At 43.2% G+C, this 21,765-nt stretch overlaps 1 protein-coding gene across 3 annotated transcripts in view; it reads right to left on the reverse strand.

Annotated features, from left to right (window-relative positions):
• FAM120A (family with sequence similarity 120 member A) overlaps positions 1 to 16,426 on the reverse strand; it is a 95,776-nt gene extending 79,350 nt beyond the window's left edge. For all 3 annotated transcript variants that reach the window (XM_081151972.1, XM_081151971.1, XM_081151970.1), the window contains exon 1: positions 15,908 to 16,426. In XM_081151972.1, the coding sequence (XP_081008098.1) occupies positions 15,908 to 16,381 (474 nt within the window). In that variant the 5' untranslated portion in view covers positions 16,382 to 16,426. The remainder of the gene's footprint in view (positions 1 to 15,907) is intronic.
• Positions 16,427 to 21,765: the final 5,339 nt, after the last annotated feature.

Below are 21,765 nucleotides of genomic sequence, written 5' to 3' on the forward strand. Positions count from 1 at the left end.
GCCCTAATGGTGAATACAAATTTCTACAACTCCACTGTCCAATATGTGGCTATATGGAATTAATATTAAATTACATTAGAAATTAAGCTCATTGTTCAATGGTCACTTACTGAATATCACTGTGGAGTTACTCTCATTTCTCATTGATTCTCTTACCAGAAGCGGACACCAAACTTTGTTGGAAAGTTAGTTATAATGAAATCTCATTTAGAGGCAAAGCAAACCTCTTAAAGATGTATATTTAAAGGAAAAATAAATTTTCTGTATTCTTGAGGTAAAGTTTCTAATAAAAATATTTTAGTTTGTAAGAAAAAACCAAAAACATGCAATTGGTCAACTAATGTTCTATTTCTTAGGAGAATCTTGCTTTATTTTATCCCTTAATCTAAAAACATTGTATATTCCACTAAAGTAGAAAAGTATAGTTAAAAAAAAAAACCTAAAATTAGGCCAGTTTCATCTTCTCACATTCTAAAAAGGATATCAAGTTTAAGCTCTCTACCTCAAATCACTTATTACACAGAACTTTATATTTATAGCGATGTCTTAAAGCATTTTTAAATCACCAGTGGGTCCTGGGTGTTTTGCCAACATCTTTAACAGTAAGTCTGTACAGTCTCTTAAAACTTAAGAGGCCCTGAAATGAAAGGGTGTGAGCTACCACACCTTTGCTTCCCAGCTCTCCAAGGACTTCTAGAAAAGACTGCATGGCTGCTTGCTCCATAGATCAGAGATCTTGCAGAGAAGATAAGGCAGAATTAAACATATAAGTTGAGTATTGCATACTCAATATTTATATTTTGGGACAAGAGTTTACTAACCCATTCTTCAGGGAGCAGTTCAGAGCTGGGCTCTGCCCACCTCTAGAAGAGCAGTCCAGAGGTGACGTGGCTTGTTGTCCCTGAGGACCAGCTTCTGCCAGTCACTGGGCAGCATGTCTCCTGACATTATTACCACATTATCCTCACAACCACCTGGAGGCAAGAGAGGGGGCCAGCCCTTCAGGGACTGCCCAGATGGGTTCGACCATAATCACCAGAAGAACCAGGTTGCAAGGCCTGGAGGTGAGCATGGTGTGTGTCCAGCCCCACCCTGCTGACCCTGAGGAAGGTGGTAGGTGCAGGAGGCAGAGTAGGAAGTTTATCAGTCTAATCTGGCACGATTTCAAGGAAGGCTGTTGGGTTGTAAAACAATAGGCAATGTATTTCCAGAATTGTAAAATGGTCATGCTCTCTGACCCAGTAATCTTACTCCAGGAAATAGAGCCTAAGAAACCAACGCACCCAATAAAAAACGTTGGGAACATAGAAAGGGTCAGGGTAGACTGCTGTGGGGGAAAAAAGTTAACATTAAGGAGCTGGGTAAGTACAGAAGCTACCTGGTGTTGTGAAGAAATCTGGGAAAACCTTATGAAAAAATACTAAACAAAACCATTTCAGAATACAATATCCTGTACATACAACCATGTAAAATACATACAATCATGTAAAACTATGAGAAAAGACGAAGGAAAAAGGCAAAAACCAACATAGTTGTGTCAGAGTGGTACAATTATGCTTATAAAAGACTTTTTTAAAAGAAAAAAAAAAATCCAAAAAAAAGCTGAAGCAGCACTAGTATAAGAAATGCTCATGCTGGCCACCTCTGTGCCACCAAATTGGGGACAAATGCTCCCCCTTTCACATGCCCCTATGACCCTCTCTTGCCAGATGACCAGGTACAAAGCTTACTCATTTGAGTATCAAGGGTCTAGCTTAGTGTCTGGCACACAGTAGGCACCAAAAGAATGAAAAGCACTGGAGGGTCCCATTTCAGGGGCCCCCAAAGAGTCTTTAAACTACCTATAAAGATTAATAAGATACACTCCGTTCAGTAGAAGCCAAATCCAGTAAAGACTTCTAGAGAGTTTTTATCTGCCTCTAGAGAATAGAATGTGGAGTATTCCACAGTCACCTCTTTCCCAAATACAATTCCTTGTTCATTCAGAACATCTGGTTTTAGACTGGCATTAAAAAGCAAAGTGAATGAATTGTTAATAATTCACTACAATACTAATCAGCAAGCGATTAACAATACCTTAAATCCTCCCCCAAAGCTCACCCATTAAATAATACTTGCCTGTTAGAATTAACCTCCTAAAACAAAAAGTAAAGAAATCACACCCATAAGCACAGACTTCAGGCCTAAATTAAAGTAAAGTGAGGCAATCTGTGCCCTGGTCTTGACAGTGATGGGGAGGAGAGCCAAAATGTCTAGGTTCCAATTCTGGCTTGATGCCCAACCTGCCCAGCTAAGAATGTAAAATCAGTGGATCTCAGGTTCCTTCAGCTTCTAAAATTCTCATATTCTTCCCCAAGGTTAAAACCCATTATGTTTTTATGTGAGAAATGGCAACATGGCATTAAAAACCTTAAGATAATAGGAATCCTCCCCAATGGGCGAACAATGGAAGTAGGGTACAGTAACACTCACTTAGGAAAGAAAAAGAAAAACTGCAAAAACCCTGAAAGAGTTCAGAGCTAACTGTCTGGGTGGTGGACATAGTATGACTCTATATATCTGTACAAGCTCAGGCGACTGTACATCTCATATAGAGAATGAACTTCAATGTACACAAATTTTTAAAACATCCACCAGGTCGTCAGGGATGCCAGGACAGAATGCAGACTGACAAATGTATCCAAGTGCATTATAAAATGTCTGAAATAATCCCACTGAGTGGGGTGGGAGAAGCGCCCCAAAGTAACATTGGAAAACAATGTTGTGAGTGGAAGTGTGAGGCCTGAGGAAAGAGATGGCACACAGACACTGAACACTTCCTGGTAATCTGTCTCCTGGGGTGCGCGCGAAGAGTGCAGAAACCACTCACGTGTAAGGTGGGAGTAAATAGAGGTGGATGAGCTGGTGTCTTCCCGTCAGAGAATGGGATAAGAAATGTGCAAAGGGAGGAAGCCAGCATGGCCCTGTGGTGCTGGGTTAGCCATGGAGATGTCCATAAGAACTGGTGTGCAGGTAACAACACAAACAAGCAGGCACAGAAATCATACAAGTTAAGTGTGTACGTGTGGGTTAGTCTTCATAGATACATCTCTCAGCTGTCAGCCAAGGGCTGAGAAGCAGCAGCACCCCAAAAGTGAGAACATCTGAATCCAGGTCTGGTTTCTAAATACCGTTCTCCATTAAAAAGAACCACAACCATTAAGAAAAATGGGTGATGCTGGGACAGGAAAACCTAAGAAGAGCCCAGAGCATCTACCTCATGGTGCCAGAAAGAAAGGCAGTGTTCGCAAACAAAGGATGGGGTGTGTCAGAGGGACACAGAAGCCCACCTGAAAGATACCCAATGGCCAAAGCTGGAACAATTTGTGCCACAGAATAAAATAGCATGTACTGGGTTATAACCCAAAGTATACAATGAATATGCGAGTACATACTGGTATATATAAATGATGAAATAAATACAGAGGGAAGTTGACAAAAATCTTCCCTAAAGAATTCAAATAATGTAAAATCCCTCCCCTCCCTTTGAATGTGAGCTTGACTGAATAAAGGCTTCCAAGAACCAAACCAGCAAAGGAGACAATAGTCACATCACAAAACAGAGGCCCAACAAACCAAGTGACCAGGGTCACTCACCAACTCACCAAGTGACCAGGGTTACAATCAGCCAAGTCCTGCTCACATAATGCGACCCACGGTACAGCACGCTAAGACAGGCACTGCACCTCTGGGTCTTTTCCCCAAATCATAAGAAAACATCAGACAGCCAAAATCAGAGGCCAGCCTACAAAATACCTGATCAGTCCTCCAAAGTGTCAAAAGAAGCAGAGGCTGAGCTGTTTCAGACCAGAGGGGAACAACGAGACAAGACAGCTTCAGGCTACAGGGTACCCAGGATTGGGTCCTGGAGACAAAAATGACACGGGTGGAAAACTGATGAAATCTGAATAAAGTACATAATGCAGTTAAGGGTACTGCACCAATGCTAATTTCTCAATTTTGATAATTACAACAGCTTCTGGGATGTTAACATGCATGGAACCTGAATGAAGGACATTGGAGAACTTTCTGAACCATCTATGCAACTTTTCTATAAATGTAAAATTATTCCAAAAAAAGCTTATTTTAAAAGAAAAATGACAATATTCTATAGGACACCAGCTGAAAGACTGTTTTCAGCTACTTCATCAGGTGAGCGGGCAATGTCTCCAAAAGACTGTAAGAGAAAACAACTCTTCCACGATAATCCAACTAAGGGAGGTAGAAGGCCTTCCACAGATGGGACTGAATTAACTACAAACCTGTGAGTGAATGAATGAAGTCCAACAGTCAAGAGTCAAAGAGCCTGATGAAGAGCTGGGTGCCAAGGACTAGATGGGGCAAAAAGGCGACTTTGATGCAATTTGGGTAGGGACAGGAAAAAGTTCTGAGATGTGTCAAAATACACCTTGAGAGGCAGTTATTTAACTAAAAATAAAAATTAAATTCAGAGCTGAAGCTTTGGTAAGCAGGATCTGACAAGGCCTCAGCTGTTCTTTTTCCTTCGAGTGTCTTTTCTTCTGTCTGAATGCCTTTACTCCTGTTTCCCATCTCGTGTCTAATCTACGATCCCACCTGTTCTGTTGCTCCAGTGCTCTGGCCTTCCAGTTCCTGGCTTGAACGGGACACAATACAATGCAATTGGTTTGTCTAATTCTTCATTCTAATTTTAGAAGTGCGCAAAACTATTAAATACAATGTTGGGAAGGTTATTTCAATTTGAACTCTCAAAAACTAAAAGTGAGCTTAAAAAAAAAATTAAAAAAAAAAATCAAGCCCCAAACTTACCTTGTTTCAGGTGTTAACAGAAGGGAATATAGCCTCCCACCCAGAGTGAGCCAGACTTAGAATCATGTGTGGCCTTCTTTCAGAAAACACTATGCTGGTTGGTAACCAGAGACCACCTGCCACCTTAAAGGTAGGAGGCCATGATTTATTTTTGCTGTGGCTGCCATCACACTGTATCAAAATGCAATTTTGGACCAAGGAGGTGAAATCCTGGAGCTCCTGCGTGCAGAGCACAGAGCACATTATTCTTAACCACGTGCTGTGGGAGCTGCAAGACCAGGAACCACCAAGCTCCTTGCCTCCCCTCTCCACCCATCTGTCCATAAGAAATATGGTGGATGCAGTCAGCATTGACGAGCTTTAGTAGCTGGCAAAATGCCCTATTTTTGGTCCTAATGAAGTACTTTGTACTAAGCAGGGGAAAATTTTTTGCTACTATTATATTTACCAAAGAATCCTGGGTAAGTTTTTATTTCAATAGTTTTAAGTTTCATCATTAAAAAGGCAGATACATCAAAAACTTTTACAAGGAATGATAACTAAAACATTTCCAAGTTTACTTTGCAAGTGTAATTCTTTATTTTAATGCTGAAAGCAGCTATGGGGACAGTCCTGTAAGAATGAAAAGGTAACAGTTACTTACTCCTAATCTCCAGTGAAGAAGCACTTGTACAGTGAGGTTTTGTCTCTGGCACCAGGTGAGTGAACTCCACTGCCTACTTTAATAATTTCTGTACTTCCATTTCTTCATCTGCAAAGATAATAGTATTCCCCTACCTCATAGGGTAGCTGTCGTGATTAAATGAGTTACTATATGTAAACAGCTCAAATCATTCATAAATAAAAATCGCTTGATAAATGTCAGCTACTATTTATTTTTAAGTAAGTTATGTGAAAAGGGATCTGCTTCTTCATACATTTCACACAGGACCTGAAATACTGAGCTGTCATATATAGATTTTCTGACACAAAGAAAAAATACTGTATACGGTTCTTCTTTTTCTCCTCAACCAAGGATGTGTTTTCCATTGCTTTTCAGAGAGTGGAAGGGAGAGAGAGAAAAACAGATGTGAGAGGCATTGATTGGTTTGTCTCCTGCATGTGCCCTGAGAGGGACTGGGGACTGAGCCTGTAACCAAGGTTCGTGCTCTTGGCTGGAATCAAGCCAGGGACCCTTCAGTCCGTAGGCAGACGCTCTAATCACTGAGCCAAACTAGCTAGGGCTGCGGTTTTTCTTTAGAATAATTTTACACCAGCTCAAGGAATAATGTGACACATCCTCCAGCCAGCTATCAGATTTAAAAAATATGTCAACCTAAACATAAGAGGACATTTCTGGGTATATACCCAAAAGAATCGAAAGCAAGAACTCAGACATTTGCACACCCATTTTCATAGCAATATTATTCATAATAGCCAAAAGGTAAAAGCAACAGATAAGCAAAGCGTAGTACATACATTCAAGAGAATATTATCCAGCCTTTAAAAGGAAATTCTGACACATGTGAGCACATGGATGAACTTTGAGTACATTATGCTCAGTGAAATAAGCCAGTCACAAAGGACAAATACTGTGTGGTTCCCCTCATATGAGGGACCCAGAGTCATCAGATTCTCAGAGACAGAGAGTAGAACAGTGGGTGCAAGGGTCTGGGGGAGGAGGAACAGAGAATTAGTGTTTAATGGGCACAGGGTTTCAGTTTGAAAAGATAAGTTCTGGAGATGAATGGTGGTGATAGTTGCACAACAGTGTGCATGAACTTAATTTCCACTGAACTATACACTTATCAATGTCTAATATGGTAAAAATTTTGTTATGTATAGTTAAGCACAATTTTTTTTAAATATATTTTTTATTGATTTTTTTTTGAGAGAGAGGGAAAGGGAGAAGGGGAGAGAAAAAGAGAGGGAGAGAGAGAGAGGAACATCAGTGTAAGAGAGAAACTATATGTATCCTGACTAGGGATCGAACCCACAACCTGGGTATGTGCCCTGACAGGGAATCGAACAGACAGCCTTTCAGTGCATGAGACGATGTTCAACCAACTGAGCCGCAGTAGCTAGAGCAGTTTACCACAATTTAAAAAATAAAAATGTATAATAGCCCAGCTGGGCATGGCTCAGCGGTTGAGCATCGACCTCGGATCCAGGAGATCAGGGTTCGATTCCTGGTCAGGGCACATGCCCGGGTTGCAGGCTGCAGCTGATCAATGACTCTCTCATCATTGATGTCTCTCTCTCTCTCTCTCGCCCTTCCTCTTTCTGAAACCAATAAAGATATATTTTTTAAAAAAATTTATAATAATGAAGAGTGACACCCACTCTCCCCATCTTCTCAGGAACTCAGATGCTGGACTCCATGATTTAATATCCAACTTGTCAAAAGATAGAAGTTTTATTTTTCCTTTGGATAATGACATTGGCATGTATGTAATGGACTGTATCTGCCAGGCTATATAAAAGGGTGAGATTTCTCTTTTCCTTTGCAATCTCTTTAGCAGATTGTCTGTAATGTGATTGTAGTATGAGTTCAATACTTATTCAATAATAAAATTGTTTTCTTTCTCTGCTAAAAAAAATTAATAAGCCCTGGCTGGTTTGGTTCAGTGGTTAAGCGTAGGCCCACAGACTGAAGGGTGAAGAGTCTCGGTTCAATTCCCAGCCAAGGGCACATACCTTGGTTGCAGGCTTGATCCCCACCCCCTTTTGGGGCAAGTATGGGGAGGCAGCCAACTGATGTCTCTCTCCCATGTGAAAGTTCCCACCCCCTCTTAAAAAAAAAAAAAAGTCAATGGAAAAAATATCCTCCAGTAAGGATTAAGAAAATAATAATAATGAGACAGTGGATGTCATAAAAGAAATGCAAATTAAACTTTATAAACTTTAAAAGTAAAACATAAAAATGGTAAAAGAATAGAACACCTATATTATTTGTATTCAGTGTCTATTTAGCCTACTATATTAATTTCATAACTCAGCTAACTCCTAGCAATAATATTGTTAAAAACCTAATTCCAAAATACAATACAGTAAAATTTAAGTTCCAGAATTCAGGAAAATGAATCTCAGATGGATACAATTTATTTCAAGATGGTAACATCTTGCAAACTCTTTATTGAAATATTTTGTGACTCACATAGGTGCAGGTGAATAAAACACCACAGTGCTTGCACTTTTCCAAGCAGTGCAGTGAGGTGGCCCCCATCTCGACTGGTTGGCAGTCCTGCTGCTGAGATGAACAATGCACTGTAGACCTACAAAAGTCAACCCACCAGCAACACACCTTCCTCTATACTTTTCTACACTAATTGGCAAAACACCAATAGCATGGTAGGTTCAGTCTTTCCAAAGCAGCCAATTCATTAACAGAGACAAGCAGGAAAAGCCAAATGACTGGGGCACAAAAGGATAGCATTTCTAGATCACAGATCCTTAACTACTGCACCTTAACTAGTCACCTTTGCAGATAATTCAGTGTATCAAGTTCAACTCTATACTGGCCCTAAGATGCCTAGAAACAATGTTGATAGAACTAGGTAAAACAAGGAAGAGAAGATGGCTAAATTCAGCCAACTTCCCTAAGCAGTTAACTCTTATGTCTTCAATACAGCTCCAAGATTAAGAAGCATAAAGGGCTTATTCAAAGATAATGCCTTTAAAGTGGCAGGTGGCCAGGCTGAGACTACTTATCAGTGAAATTGACTTCACTGGGTTTGACCACAAACGTTCTACCATCTTTCTGCCATAATACTGCCTTGCACAAGGGGACTGATAGCTGGTGAGGCTGGAACTGGTTTACGTATCCATTTATCACATGTATTGTAAAGACCTACTACACAGATAATGCTCTAAGAAACAGGTAACAGGCAAGGTCATCAAAGGACTTACTACAGAAAACATAAGCATAATTAAAAATAAAACAAATGATGCCAGCTATATAGAGATATTTGGAGAATTTTAGAATATTTTTATCTAAACTGATTCCTTTATGTCTAATTGTTTTATTTTTTTAATTTTGTTTATAAAGCCAGTGGAAATTAAAATTCTAAAGAATCTCCTCTGCAGGGTGAGGGGTGGGCAAAATAGGTGAAGGTGTTCAAAAGGTACAAATTTCCAGTATAAAGTAAGTCTTGGGGATGTAATGTAGAGCATGGCAACTAACGTTAACATTAATAGTACGGTATTATATATTTGAAAGTTGTTTAGAGAGATCTTAAAAGTTTTCATCATAAGCCCTGACTGGGTGCCTCAGTTGGTTGGGCATCGTCCTGTGCACCAAAGGGTTGCAGGTCTGATTCCTAACCAGGACACATACCTAGGTTTTGGGTTCAATCCCCAGTCAGCGTGTGTACGACAGGCAACTGATAGATGTTTCTCTCTCATATCAATGTTCTTTCTTTCTCCCTCTCCTTTCCTCTCTAAAACAAACAACAACAAAAGTTCTCATCAAAAGAAAAAAATTTTTATAACTATGTGAAGTGTTAACTAGACTTATTGTGCTGATCATTTCACAATATATACATATATTGAATCATTATGTTGTACACCTGAAAGTAATGTAATGTCAATGTTATATCTCATATAACAGTAATGTAATATCTCAAAAATTTTTTAATAAAATAAATAACTTCCTCTTCATATTACATGATATTTGGCTTACTGAGGCTGGAATGTGTAGCGTGTGCTAATTAGTTTCTTTCCACTGTATAAATCCCCACTGTACAAAAACAAAAGGAAAGAGCAATGTAGGTCTAGAAACATTTTAGAAATGGGGTATGTATATGCGCATATTTTAATTTAGAAAACTAAGTTGTATTTTTGATTACTCCTCTTGCTGGTATACTTAGAAACCTCTATTTCAAACAGTTATACGGCTTTGCTAAAGGCCCAAACTTTAGAATTCTTTGATTTGTTCACACCAGGATATCCTAGCCTCTGAGACACTACAGATACTTGGGGATGGATACTTCTTTGCTGTGGGATTGTTCTGTGCATTATAGGATATTCAGCAGCATCCTGGGCCTCTGTCCACCAGACAGATGTCCTCAAGTTGTGAATACTAAAAATGTTCCTAGACATTGTCAAAACCACCCCCAAACCCGAGAGAACCACTCACTGGTCTTCAACGACTAAAGAGATTGTCCTATGGCATCAAAGGAAGTTCCAAATGATGATATAGAAAAATGATATAAATGAGTCCCCTGCCCCCACTAGACTAAGCTCCTTAAAAGAAGGAGTCCTTCTTTCCTACTATAGTCACTCATGCCTGGCCAATAGCAGGCCTTCAATGTTTGCTAAAGGGAGGATAAGTCATCACTGGGAGCCAGTTAGAAAACACGGTATAAGAAATTTAAGGTAAGAAACAATCTTACATAATGGCCATTGATCCAGGTGTTAAAAGAAAATAATTTGCCTGGCTATGTAAACAGAACAAAGCAAATATTTGATTTAAAAGTTGAGTGCCTACACTAAACATATCGGAGATACAAAGAGTAAAATCAATTCCTGGCCTCAAGCAGCATAGAGTTAGTGGGGGAGATACATATGCAGGTAGTGTGAGAAAGCAGACTGCAGGAACTACCACTGCAAATACAGATGAGCTCCATGTGTGTCCCTGGTCCATCTTTGGGAACATGAGAAGAGACTCTGTGAAGGAAGCTGGCATTTGAGATGGGCCTTCAAGTATGAGTAAAATACTGACAAGCAAAAATAGGGTAGTTAGACAAAAGGGAGCAACATAAGCAGAAGTTGGGAAGTTGGATATTTCTTGGGGAAACAGTGAGCAGTTTGGGAGCATTTAAAAAGTACAGTAAAAGAACTGTGAAACATGAAGGAAAGTGAAATGGGTTCAGACTGCAGGAGGGTCTAAAAGCCTGAATAAGGGGTTTAGATTAATGGTTTGTTCAAGTCATTGGCAGGAGAGTGACCCATCAGAAATGAGGTTCACTGGTGAGACACCAGGTGTGGGAGCCCAGTCAGATCCAGAGGCAATTCTGACTACTCCCCATAGTAAGACATGGTTTAATGAAGTGGTACTTACCCTTAGTATATGTCTTGCATTCTACTTTTTGTTCTATTTTATTCTTTATCATTTTTTTCTAATTGCTAGTAAACACCCAATAATTTGATGTCACAACCCACCAATGGGTTTGCAAAGCACCTGTTAGACCTTTTGGGTATATTTGGTAAGTTCAGGTGTTGGGGTTATTAGAAATGATGAAAAGGGTAAGGGAGGGACTGCTGGGCTAGAACTGACACGACACATTGTAGGGCCTAGCAGGATGGGATGATGAAATGCTAAGGATGACTCTAGGGTGTTAGCAACCTAGTATGTGTGCATATAATTTGAAAGGGTTGGATAACTTATGGAATTCTATGCAGGCATTAAAATGAATTAGAACTGTAAGTATAGACATGGAAAGATTTTTTTACATACTTACAAAAACCCAAAGTCCTGAATAATATATTGTGACATCACATTAACCTTAAAAAATTAAAACTACATTGTGATAATACATTATATAATATATAAAATATATGTAGGCAGCTGCTGTGAAAACCAGTATGGTGATTCCTTGAGAAATTATAAACATAAAAACATTAACTTTATAAACATAAAACTACCAACTGACCCACAATTCCCCTTCTGGGTATACATCCAAAAGAACTGAAAGCAGACACCTGAACAGATTTTGTACACCCATGTTCACAGCAGCACTACTCATTATTCACAACAGTCAAAAGGGAAAGCAGCTCAAGCATCTGTGGAGGGCTAGGTGGATAAACCAAATGTGAGCCATCCACACAATGGAGTATTATTAAACCTTAAAAACAAAATGAAATTTAACACAATTTTACAACATGGATGAACCTTGAAGACATCAGGCTAAGGAAATAAGCCAGTCACAGAACTGGTACACTGGGAAGTAAATATTTTAAATGGATGACTGGTTTGAGTTACAACACTGTCAACTTTGAAGCCTAAGTATTCCCTGATCAACTAGAGGTGTTTAAGAATAGGGTATATTGCAAGTTTTCAGTGTCTCACTGGTAGGAACTGTGCCATTCCTATTCTAACTGAAAAAAGCAGTAGGGGCATTTTGCTATCAAATCTGACCTGAAAGTGAACTGCAGGTAGGCACATCCCCAAAGCATTCTTACACAATAAAAATGAACCTTGATTTCAGCAGGGCATTTCCCTCTTGAAGAGGTTACTGGTTACCTATTCCAGGTGTCAATCAGCAAGCCCACTTCTTCCCATATAAAATGGGGTAACAAAATGTTGAGGGTTAAATGAGGTGCTGTGAGAGAGTACCTACCAAAGGCCTGGCACCCTACAAGTTAGTCCTCCTACCTCCATCAACTACACAGAAAAAGAGATCATTCCAAAGCCTCAGGCCACAGTAGAATCTCACATTCTTCTGCTGACTTAAAACATGAGCACTGCTTTATGTAAGATCTAAGTAAATACACCAGAGCACTGATTCAGGACGAGATCTGAAGAACTTCATCATAAACCCACACACTGACACAAGTCTTGTGACAGGAACATTTAGGAAACCTCCAAGGATTTAATGCCACTAAGATTTTTAAATAAACATCAGTTCCTCACTAAGTGCCAAAGGTTACGATGACTCAAGACACAGAAGAGGAAATGCTCCCAGTAACTAGCAGAAGCCAAAATCAGGCCAGGCAGTTTAGTGACCTGAACAATTTCTAATGGCTAAAGAAATACAATTATTACTGTATTTCTTTACAGCAATAATTGTACTTAATCAGACATACTCTTCTAAGTCAAAAAAGATTTCTCTAAGCAAAGCTGACAGGAAATTAAAATCTTTCTTCCCTTTTACAGAAGCCTAAAGACCAATAAGATAGTATATTTTTATAGGAGAAATACCTCATATGCCCAGCATTACACATAGGTGTTCATGTCAATTTGTTAATTTTTATATAACTTTTTTTGAAAAGTACTAATTATCGCACAGTAAAATTTACTTTTTATTTATTTTTGATGTATAGTTCTATGACTTTAAAATATTGCCACTACAGAACAATTCCATCACCCCAAAAGCTCCCTCCTGCTGTCCCTTTGTATTCACACCCTCCCTTGCTCTTCCCCACTGGCAACCACTGATCTGCGCCCATCACTACAGTCTATCCTTAAGAGAATGCCATAAAAATAGAGTGTTATCTTTTGAGCCTGGCTTCTTTCACTCAACAAAACACCTTAAAGATTCACCCAAGTTGTTGCATGTACCAATACTTCCTCCCGTTTTATTGCTAACTAGTACTGCACAGTACAGACGTATGACATCTATTAAAGGATAGATCTATTAAAGGATATTTTGGTTGTTTCAAGTTTGGGCTAATATAAGTAAAACTACTATGAACATTCATATATGGTTTTTGTGTGAACAAAATTTTCATTAGGTAAATACACAGACGTAGGATTGCTATGGTAAATGTATGTTCAATTCTATAAGAAATCACTTAATTGTTCTCCAGGGTGGCAGTGCCCTCCTGCATTCCCACCAGCCATGTGGAACAATTCCAGCTGCTCAGCGTTTCTGTCAGCACTTGGTATTGTTGGTGTTGTTTATTTCAGCCCTTCTAACAGGTATGCAGTAATATGTCATCGTGGTATTAATTTACTTAACCATTTTAATGGGTATCTTTGAAAAATAGCACTCACTGCTTCACTCCCTTAGAGAATGCTGAACATAAATTCTTCTGACTCAAAATCATCCTTATTAATATTGTACCAACCCCTTAGGAGCTAATGAAGTACATAGAGCTGTTTTTCTAAGTAGCCCCAAAATTATGTCTTTTTAAAGTTTTTTTAATCTTCTCCCTTGTGAAGTGTCACTTCTTGCTATTAATGGTGCTCCTGCCTCTGGCCGACTTCCCTCTGCACCCTTTCTCAAGATGAGTTCAGAAACAGATAACTAAGTTTATTAGAATTACATCTGAAAAGGAGAGGAGAGTCTATGAGGAAGAGAACTTGATCCTTCAACGAGGAAAGAGATAACTTTTTTTTTCTTTTTGGGTCACTGTCCCCAAACTTCCTGACCTCTCCTTTGGTTGCTGAGAAATTTCTAGTAGCTAAATTTCTTAGGCATTTTCCAAAAAGGTGAAGCTGCCAGATAGGTGACCACCAGGTAATATGGTCATTACTATTTAATCTGTGCCATTAACACTACACTATGATTCTATAGAAGTTAAAAGTTTATCCAAAGCAAAATAATTACAGACAAAATTATCTTCTATCCATAAACCTAAGCGGAAGAAATGATCTCAAATCTAGTTTAAATTTTGTTTCCACACACTTATTCACACATTGGTCAAAATTCTGAGTGCCTAGTAGGTAAGCGAGACATTAGCAGGGACCATCACACTGATTTAAATCCTAAAATTTATAGTGTTCTTTTGAAAGTCACTTGATTAGGAAGTTCATGCCGTCTTTCCAGTAGTAGTTTCCATCTCTGAACAAGACAAAACTCTTCACATTCTATGACATCTCCTAGAGGTATGGACCACCTCTGGGGATCTTGCCTTACTTCTCCGAGAGCTCAGGCTCCAGAGCAGAAGACGCCAGCAGCAGCCCCTCGCTCTCACCCGAACTTCCCCAGAGAGAAACACTGCTACCTCGATGCCCTGCTCACAGGCCAATAGCTGTTCTGCCAGCAACTTCGACCGCAGGCTTAGAAACCCTGTCACCAATTGCAACAGGATCGGGGTGGGACTTCCGCTATCACTTTCGGCTTAACCACCACCATCTCAGCTAAGGCAGTAAGGGACAGTCAGGAAGAGTTTGAATTTCACAAACTTTGGGCTTCGAACAGTTTCAAGGAGAAATAAAGGAAGGGAAAACAAACTGGAAGACAGAGGAACAAGAACCAGAAAACCAACACAGCCCACACAAAAAACTTTAAAGAAAAACGGTGAAAAAGAAAGCAAAATTCAAGTGAAGTCAGTGATTTGCATGTTATCTCTGCACTCGGTGCTGGTCCTGAAGTTCTCCAGGCCCAGGTTCAGCCAGGCGCCCTCTGCCAAAGGGACCGCAGGGCAGCCACAGCCAAGCTCTAATTACCTGGGTGCTCGGCCCAAAGTGGCGGAGTCCCCACCGCGCAGAGAAGTCGGTGCTGGAAACTGATTCACACGCTGTTTCCTGACTGGGAACTACTTTCACAGCGGACACACAGAACCCGAGACTTTGTTCACACAGACTCTAAATCACAGAACTGATAAAATTTCATCGTGTCAAATGTTACTATACTTTGAAATCTAACACAAAAATCAGACTTCTCTACAACTGTCATCTTACGGGGAACCCGGGCACAGCCCTGGGTCCTCGAGGCGGGCCAATTCCGCAGGCCTTATCCAGGTCACTGCCTGGCTGAGACACGGTGACAGCTCCTGGCAGTTTCCACCCACCCCCACTGCTGGGGACCCCTTCTCGCCGCCATCTAGCCCACCTGCCCCCACGAAAAACCTGTTGCTGTCCAAGCACTGCTATTCGGAAACAGGTACCTCGTCCAAGTTCAGGCTAGTGAGCCTGCCTCAAACAGTTGGGGGAGCACTCCGGGGTATCCAAGAGAGGGGCGCTGCACCCTGCAAGCCTGGTCTGCACCTACCCGCTGGTCCCGAGGGTCTCGAACCGCCTGGGCAGCAGGACCCCCGGGCACTCGCAGCCGCCAGCCGGGTTCCAGGAGGAGCGTCCATCTTGCGGCCCGGCGGACGGGAAGGGACGAGGGGCGCCTGCGGCCCACACCTCAACCCTGACCCCCGGGCTCGAGCGACCCTGGCCCATCCTGACCTCGAGCCCCCGACCTCCCTGACCCCGGCCCCAGCACACTCTGACCCTGGTGTCCCCTGACTCCGAAATCCCGCCGACCTGCGGTCTCAGCGCCGCCCCCACCCCCGGACCCCCCAGGCCCCGGCAGGCTCCGCCCAGGGTCTCCCAGAACCCAGTCGGACCCCGGCCCAGGCCCAAACCCCGGCCCAACCGGCCCCAGGCCGCCCGGACCGCCGCCCAGTCCGGACCCCGGCTCCCGCCGCGCCCGCCGGCCGGCCGCACCTTGACGTGGAAGCGGATGAGCGCCAGGCGGATGCAGTGCGCCATGCAGACCGGCGGCAGGAACCAGACCTTGGGCGGCGGGGTGCCCTTGTTCTGGACATGGCTGACGATCTGCTGCGCCGTCTGGCGCTCGTTGCCCTGCCGCTTGACCCACTCGTGCAGCCGCGCCTTCTCGAGAGCGCCGTTGAAGAAGACGAAGAGCTCGATGTTGCCGCCGAAGCAGGCCTTGGCCAGCGCGGCCAGGTAGCCGAGCATGTGGTTCCACTGGCCGCCGCTCACCCAGTCGGTGTAGAAGCCACCGTAGAGGCGGTGCAGGCAGTTGTCGGCGTCCACCAGCAGGCGCAGCGGAGTGTGCGGGGGCCGCTGCCGCCCGCCGCCCACCAGGCTGCCCCGGGCCAGCTTCTGCAGCTCCACCGGCACCACGGCGCTCGGGCAGTGCTTCTCGATGTAGTCCTGGAAGCCCTGCACGCCCATGGCGGCGGCGGCGGGCGCGGGGCGGCGGGGCGGCGGGGCCGCGGGCGGCGGGGCCGGGGGCGGCGGGGCCGTGGCGCGGCCGGGCGGCGGCGGGCTCTAGGGGGGGCCGGGGCGGGCCGCGGGCGTGCTCATGGCCGCTGCGGCCGCCATGTGCTGCCGCCTCCCAGGGCCATGGCGGGGAGGGACTGCGCCGTGCGCCGCTCCAGGCCCAGGCCAGGCAGAGGCGGCCTCTCGCGGGCGGGCGGGCAGGCGGCGGCGGCGGGGCGGGGCGGGGCGGGGGCGGGGCGGGGCGAGGCGAGCTGACGTACGCGGCCGGCGGAAGGGGCGGGGCCGAGGCCTGCGGGGCGGGCCCCGAGTTTGGGGGCCGAGGCGGCCGCGCGCCTGGCGGAGGAGCACAGCCGGGGGAGGAGAGCTGGGCGTGCGGGCCCGGGAAGGGCGCCCGGGCACCCGCGGCGACGCCGGGCCTGCGCGGCGCCTGGGATCTCCCATGGAGGCGGCTGCGTCCCCATCCCTGTCCCAGAGACCAGTCAGGCGGCCCTGTCCCCGTCCCCATCTCCTCCCGGGAGCAGTCATCCCAAGGAAGCCCGTCCCTGTTGTCGGGTCCAGTCACCCCAGCAAGGCCCGTTTGTACCCAGATCCAGTCACCCCGAGGAGACCCTTTTCTGCCCCGGATCCAGTTGCCGCGAAGAGGCCGCGTCTTGTCTCTGGATCCGGTCACACCGAGGAGGCCCGTCACCGGGAGGTGGTCACCCTGAGGAAGCCCTTTCCAGTTCTGGCGTCCGGTCACCTCAAGAGGCCCATCTTGTCCCCCGGGTCCCGTCACCCCAAGGCGGCCTTGCCCCGGCCCTGGCCACCCTGAGGAGGCCCAGTGCCGTCCCCGTGGTCGGGCCTCCCGAGGAATCGGGCGCCTCTCTGGGCGGTTAGCGCCCGCCCGCGGTGCTGCGGCCGGAAGGTGGGCCGGCCGGTCGGGAGCTCGGCCGCCGGAGCCGCGGGAGAGGAGCGAGCGGCGCCACTGTCCGCGCGGAGAAGTCGGTCGCGTCGCTGCACTTTGTCCCCGGGAGTAGATACCGAGCTTTGGAAGTGATCACCTGCTTCCCCAGCTTAAGCGCGATGATACCTTTAACTTGGAACACAGCCTGCAGACCCCCAGCGTTCGCAGGAGCTGGGGAAGCTGGAGAGGTGCCCCCGGGCCGGTACGCGCCGCCTGTGGCTCTCCCGGGAGCTCCCTCTCGGGAGCAGGGTTTCCCACAGGTAGTTCTGCCCCACGCGAGGCTTCCCTTTATCGTTGTTTTCACTCCGGTGACAGGTTTCCTGGCCCAGGCCGTGCAATGACAGACACGATAGTATCTGAGTATAAAAGAAACCTCAGTGCCAGATACTCACAGGAGACTTTTAAAACGGTCTGTCGGAGCATGTGAAATGCCTCCGATTTCATCGCCTCGTGAACACCGCCTTCCCTAGCTCCCTGCCCGAGGCCGTTGGGCCCTCCGAAGAGGAGGTTTAAATCACAGCCCGGGAAGGAGAGCCCTTCATGACTTGTGTCCCAGAGCACTGCAATAATTGCTTGTAAAGTGAGGTTAAAAGTAAATACAGGCTGTCCCAGAAAAACGTTTACACGCTTTGAATAATTATAAAGGCAGTGTTTATTAAAATACATTTCATTTTCAGAACGTAAGAGCTATCAGCTGTTAAATCGTGTCCCATTTTGGGGGGAGAACCCTGTATATTATGCTTCGAGAAAATGTTTATAAGAACAGAGAAATGACTTGTAGAACAAAGCATTTAGAAACTCAGAACTCAAAATTTTTAAAAGTTTGGAAGTGGCATTTTTACTTACCTCCAGCCCTCTCCCATCTGTTTTTCTGGAGAAACCTCTCCAGAGGATCGAGCTCAGACACCAAGTACAGAGCAGATGGAGCCTGAGCAGGTTACAAGAAGCCCCCATACTCTTTGTCCCTGAAAAGGCAAGTTTAATTTTTTAGTTTCTTATAATGCCACCTGAAATACAGGCCAGTGTGGTGTATGCATAAATAAAATACTCTTACTATTTTGAAACGTATATTTAAAAAAATACAACAACAAAAAACTGTGGCCTGCCCGGCTGGGCGTGGCTCAGCGGTTGAGCATCGACCTAGGAGCTAGGATCCAGGTGATCCGGGTTGGATTCCCGGTCAGGGCACATGCCCTGGTTGTGGGCTCAATCCCCAGCTGGGGGCATGCAGGAGGCAGCTGATCAATGATGAGTCATTGATGTTTCTATCTCTCTATCCTTCTCCTTTCCTCTCTCTGATCAATAAAGATATATTTAAAAACACACACACACAAAAAAACAACCTGTGGCCTTAGCCAACTTGGCTCTGTGTTTACAGCATCAGCCTGTGGACCGAAGGGTCCCAGGTTCAACTCCTGCCAAGGACACGTACCTGGGTTGCAGGCTCACTCCCTGGCCCTGATCAGTGCTCGAGTGTGAGGCAACCAGTCGGTGTGTCTCTCACAGTGATGTTTCTCTTCCCCTCTCTCTCTCCCACTCTCTGAAAAGCAATGGAAAAAATATCCTCAGGTGAGGATTTAAATAAATAAATAACTGTGGCAAGTTAAGTCACCCATGCACAAAATTAGTGATAAGCCAGGATTATATATTATGTAGACATCTAACTAGTCATTTAAAACCAAGGTTTAAAAATGTTAAGTAATATTTGCAAGGGCACAGAGTTAAGACGACAGACTACCAGGTTTGGTAGTCTGACACCAGAACCTTAGTACTCTGCACTGTCTTAAGGTAAAAATAAATTTATTTCCAGAATCCCAGATACTGGCACTAATGCATTTAACAAACTAAAAGCAAGCACGTTTTAAAAGAAAAATTGTACATAGTGAAGGTAAATATTGATGCCCCAGAAGTATCCAAACTTCCTTCTATTACCCACGGCAGGTTCACAAGATTAAGTAGTGGTTTTAATCATTGTATTTTAATTTATAGCATTCATTTCACATATTTACCTTAGAAATGGAACTGATCATAGAATTAATAAACAGGAAAATTGACAACAGTTATTATGACTGTATTCCATATCCGAGAAGATAGAGGAAATATTAAGCATATTTAATGAAAAGTTGGAAAATTAAAAAAATGCAAATCAAACTTCTAGGGATGAAAACTACAGTGTGTGAAATAACACAATGAGATTAATGAACTAAGCATTGCAAAACTCAGAGATATTGCAAAGGAAACTCTCTGAAGTGAATCAGCAGAAAATTAAAACAACATAGCAACAATGTGTGAAGCAATATTAAGTTGATAACTATACATGCAACTGGACTCCCTAAATGGGATGGACTGAAAGAATATTTAAAGAAGTAAATTTTCAAATTTGATAAAAATTATAAACTTCAGAATAAAAAAACTAAACAAATCCCAAACATAAGAACTATGCAGAAAACTACACCATACACACAATACAATAAAATTGCTTACAACCATGAGAAAAATAAATTTTAAGGGTGTCCCTCCAAAAGACACATTACCAAAAAGATAGAAATCACGTCAGATTTCTCATCATAAATAATGGAATCTAGGAGACAGTGGAGCAACTTTCTTAAAGTACTAAAAAACAAGAAACAAAAAAATACCCTATCAATGAAGAATTTTTACCCAGCAAAATATCTTTACAGAATGGACATCCCAGACATAGAAAAGATCTTTACTATAAGAAATATCAAATGATATCTTTACCAGACAGAAGCCTAGACCTACACAATGAATGAAGTCCACCAGAAATGACTACAAAGTTAGATGTAATTTTCTCATTATTTAAATCTCTAAAAAATAATTATTTGTTAACTATAGAAAATGTAAATCACACTAATAACTATGTACATTAGTTAACTGGAGTCGCCATAACAAAATACCATAGGTTGAATAGCTTAAAGAATGGAAATCTTGCCCTGGCCAGTATGGCTTAATGGTTAGAACATCAGCTCATGCACCGAAGGGTCACAGGTTTGATTCCCAGTCAAGGGCACATACCTGAGTTGTGGGTTTGCTCCCCACCCCACTGTCGGAGCGTAGTGTGGGAGGCAACCAGTCGTGTCTCACATCGATGTTTCGCTCTCTCTCCCTCCCTCCCTTGCACTCTCTCTGAAAAGCAATGGAAAAAATATCCTCAGGTGAGGACTGAAAAAAATAAGAGAATGGAAATCTATTTCCTCACAATTCTGGAGGCTGGAAGTCCAAGATTAGGGTTCCTGTGTGGTTAGGTTCTGGTTAGGGCTCTCTTCCTGGCTTTCAGACACTCACTTTCTCACTGTGTTCCCACAGGGCAGAGAGAGAGAGGGAGAAAGCACTTTGGTTTCTCTTATAAGGAAACTAGTCTTATTCTATCAAAGCTCTATCCTTATGACCTCATTTAACCTTAATTACCTCCTTATAGGACCTATATCCACATATAGTCTTATTGGGGGTTAGAGATTCAATATATGAGTTTTCTGTGGGGACACAATTCCCCATAGCACCATGTATTGTGCAGTTTATAATATGTATAGAAGTAAACTTTCTACATATGTATGACAGAAATAACACAAAAATCTTAGAATGGAGAAATGAAAATGCATTGTCATAACTTTCTTCCACTATGTGTAAAGTAGTACACATAGTGTACTACTTGAAGTTAGATTGAGATGAGTTAAAGATGTATACTATTACCCTAAAGCATCCACTAAAATAAACAACAAAGAATAATGGCTACTAAAACAACAAAGGAGGTTAAATAGAATCATACAAAATATTCATTTGATCCAAACAAAGGTAGAAAATGAGGTAAAAAGGAAAAAAAACTAAATAGAACAAATAGAAAACAAATAGCCAGATGGTAGATTTAAATAAAATCATGTCAATAATCACATTGAATGCAAATGGTCATGAACATTTACTTCAAGAAAAATAAAGAAGTACTTTTTGCTATTTCTCCTGCTAAGTAGAAAAACCTCCAAATATTATAGATAGATGCCCCTGAAAGATGGAGAGGAGAAGACAGGCTGGCTAGGGACTTCCTACACTGGGAACAATGTGGTGGTGAGTTCCAAGGATTTTCTTTTTGTTCATAAAGCCAAGACTCTTTGGGGAATCTGGCAACAGGGAAACACCAGGAGGCACAGGCTAAACAATTTAAAAAGCCTCAATTGAAGGCAGCTTTCTCTGTAACCAAAGGACCAAAAAAGGGGAAGCCTAGAAAAACAGAAAAAATGTAAATAACTGCTATACTCAAGCCAAACACAAAGTAGAAACAGGAACCTGAACTGCAAACCCAAAAGCAAAGGCTCTGAGTGGGGTCTAGTCTTCCACCTTTGTCAGGCAGTAAAGAGGATTCCCAAGTCCTCTGTGAAAG

This window comes from Miniopterus schreibersii (assembly GCF_964146895.1).
Source record: "Miniopterus schreibersii genome assembly, chromosome: 11".
NCBI lineage: Eukaryota > Metazoa > Chordata > Mammalia > Chiroptera > Miniopteridae > Miniopterus > Miniopterus schreibersii.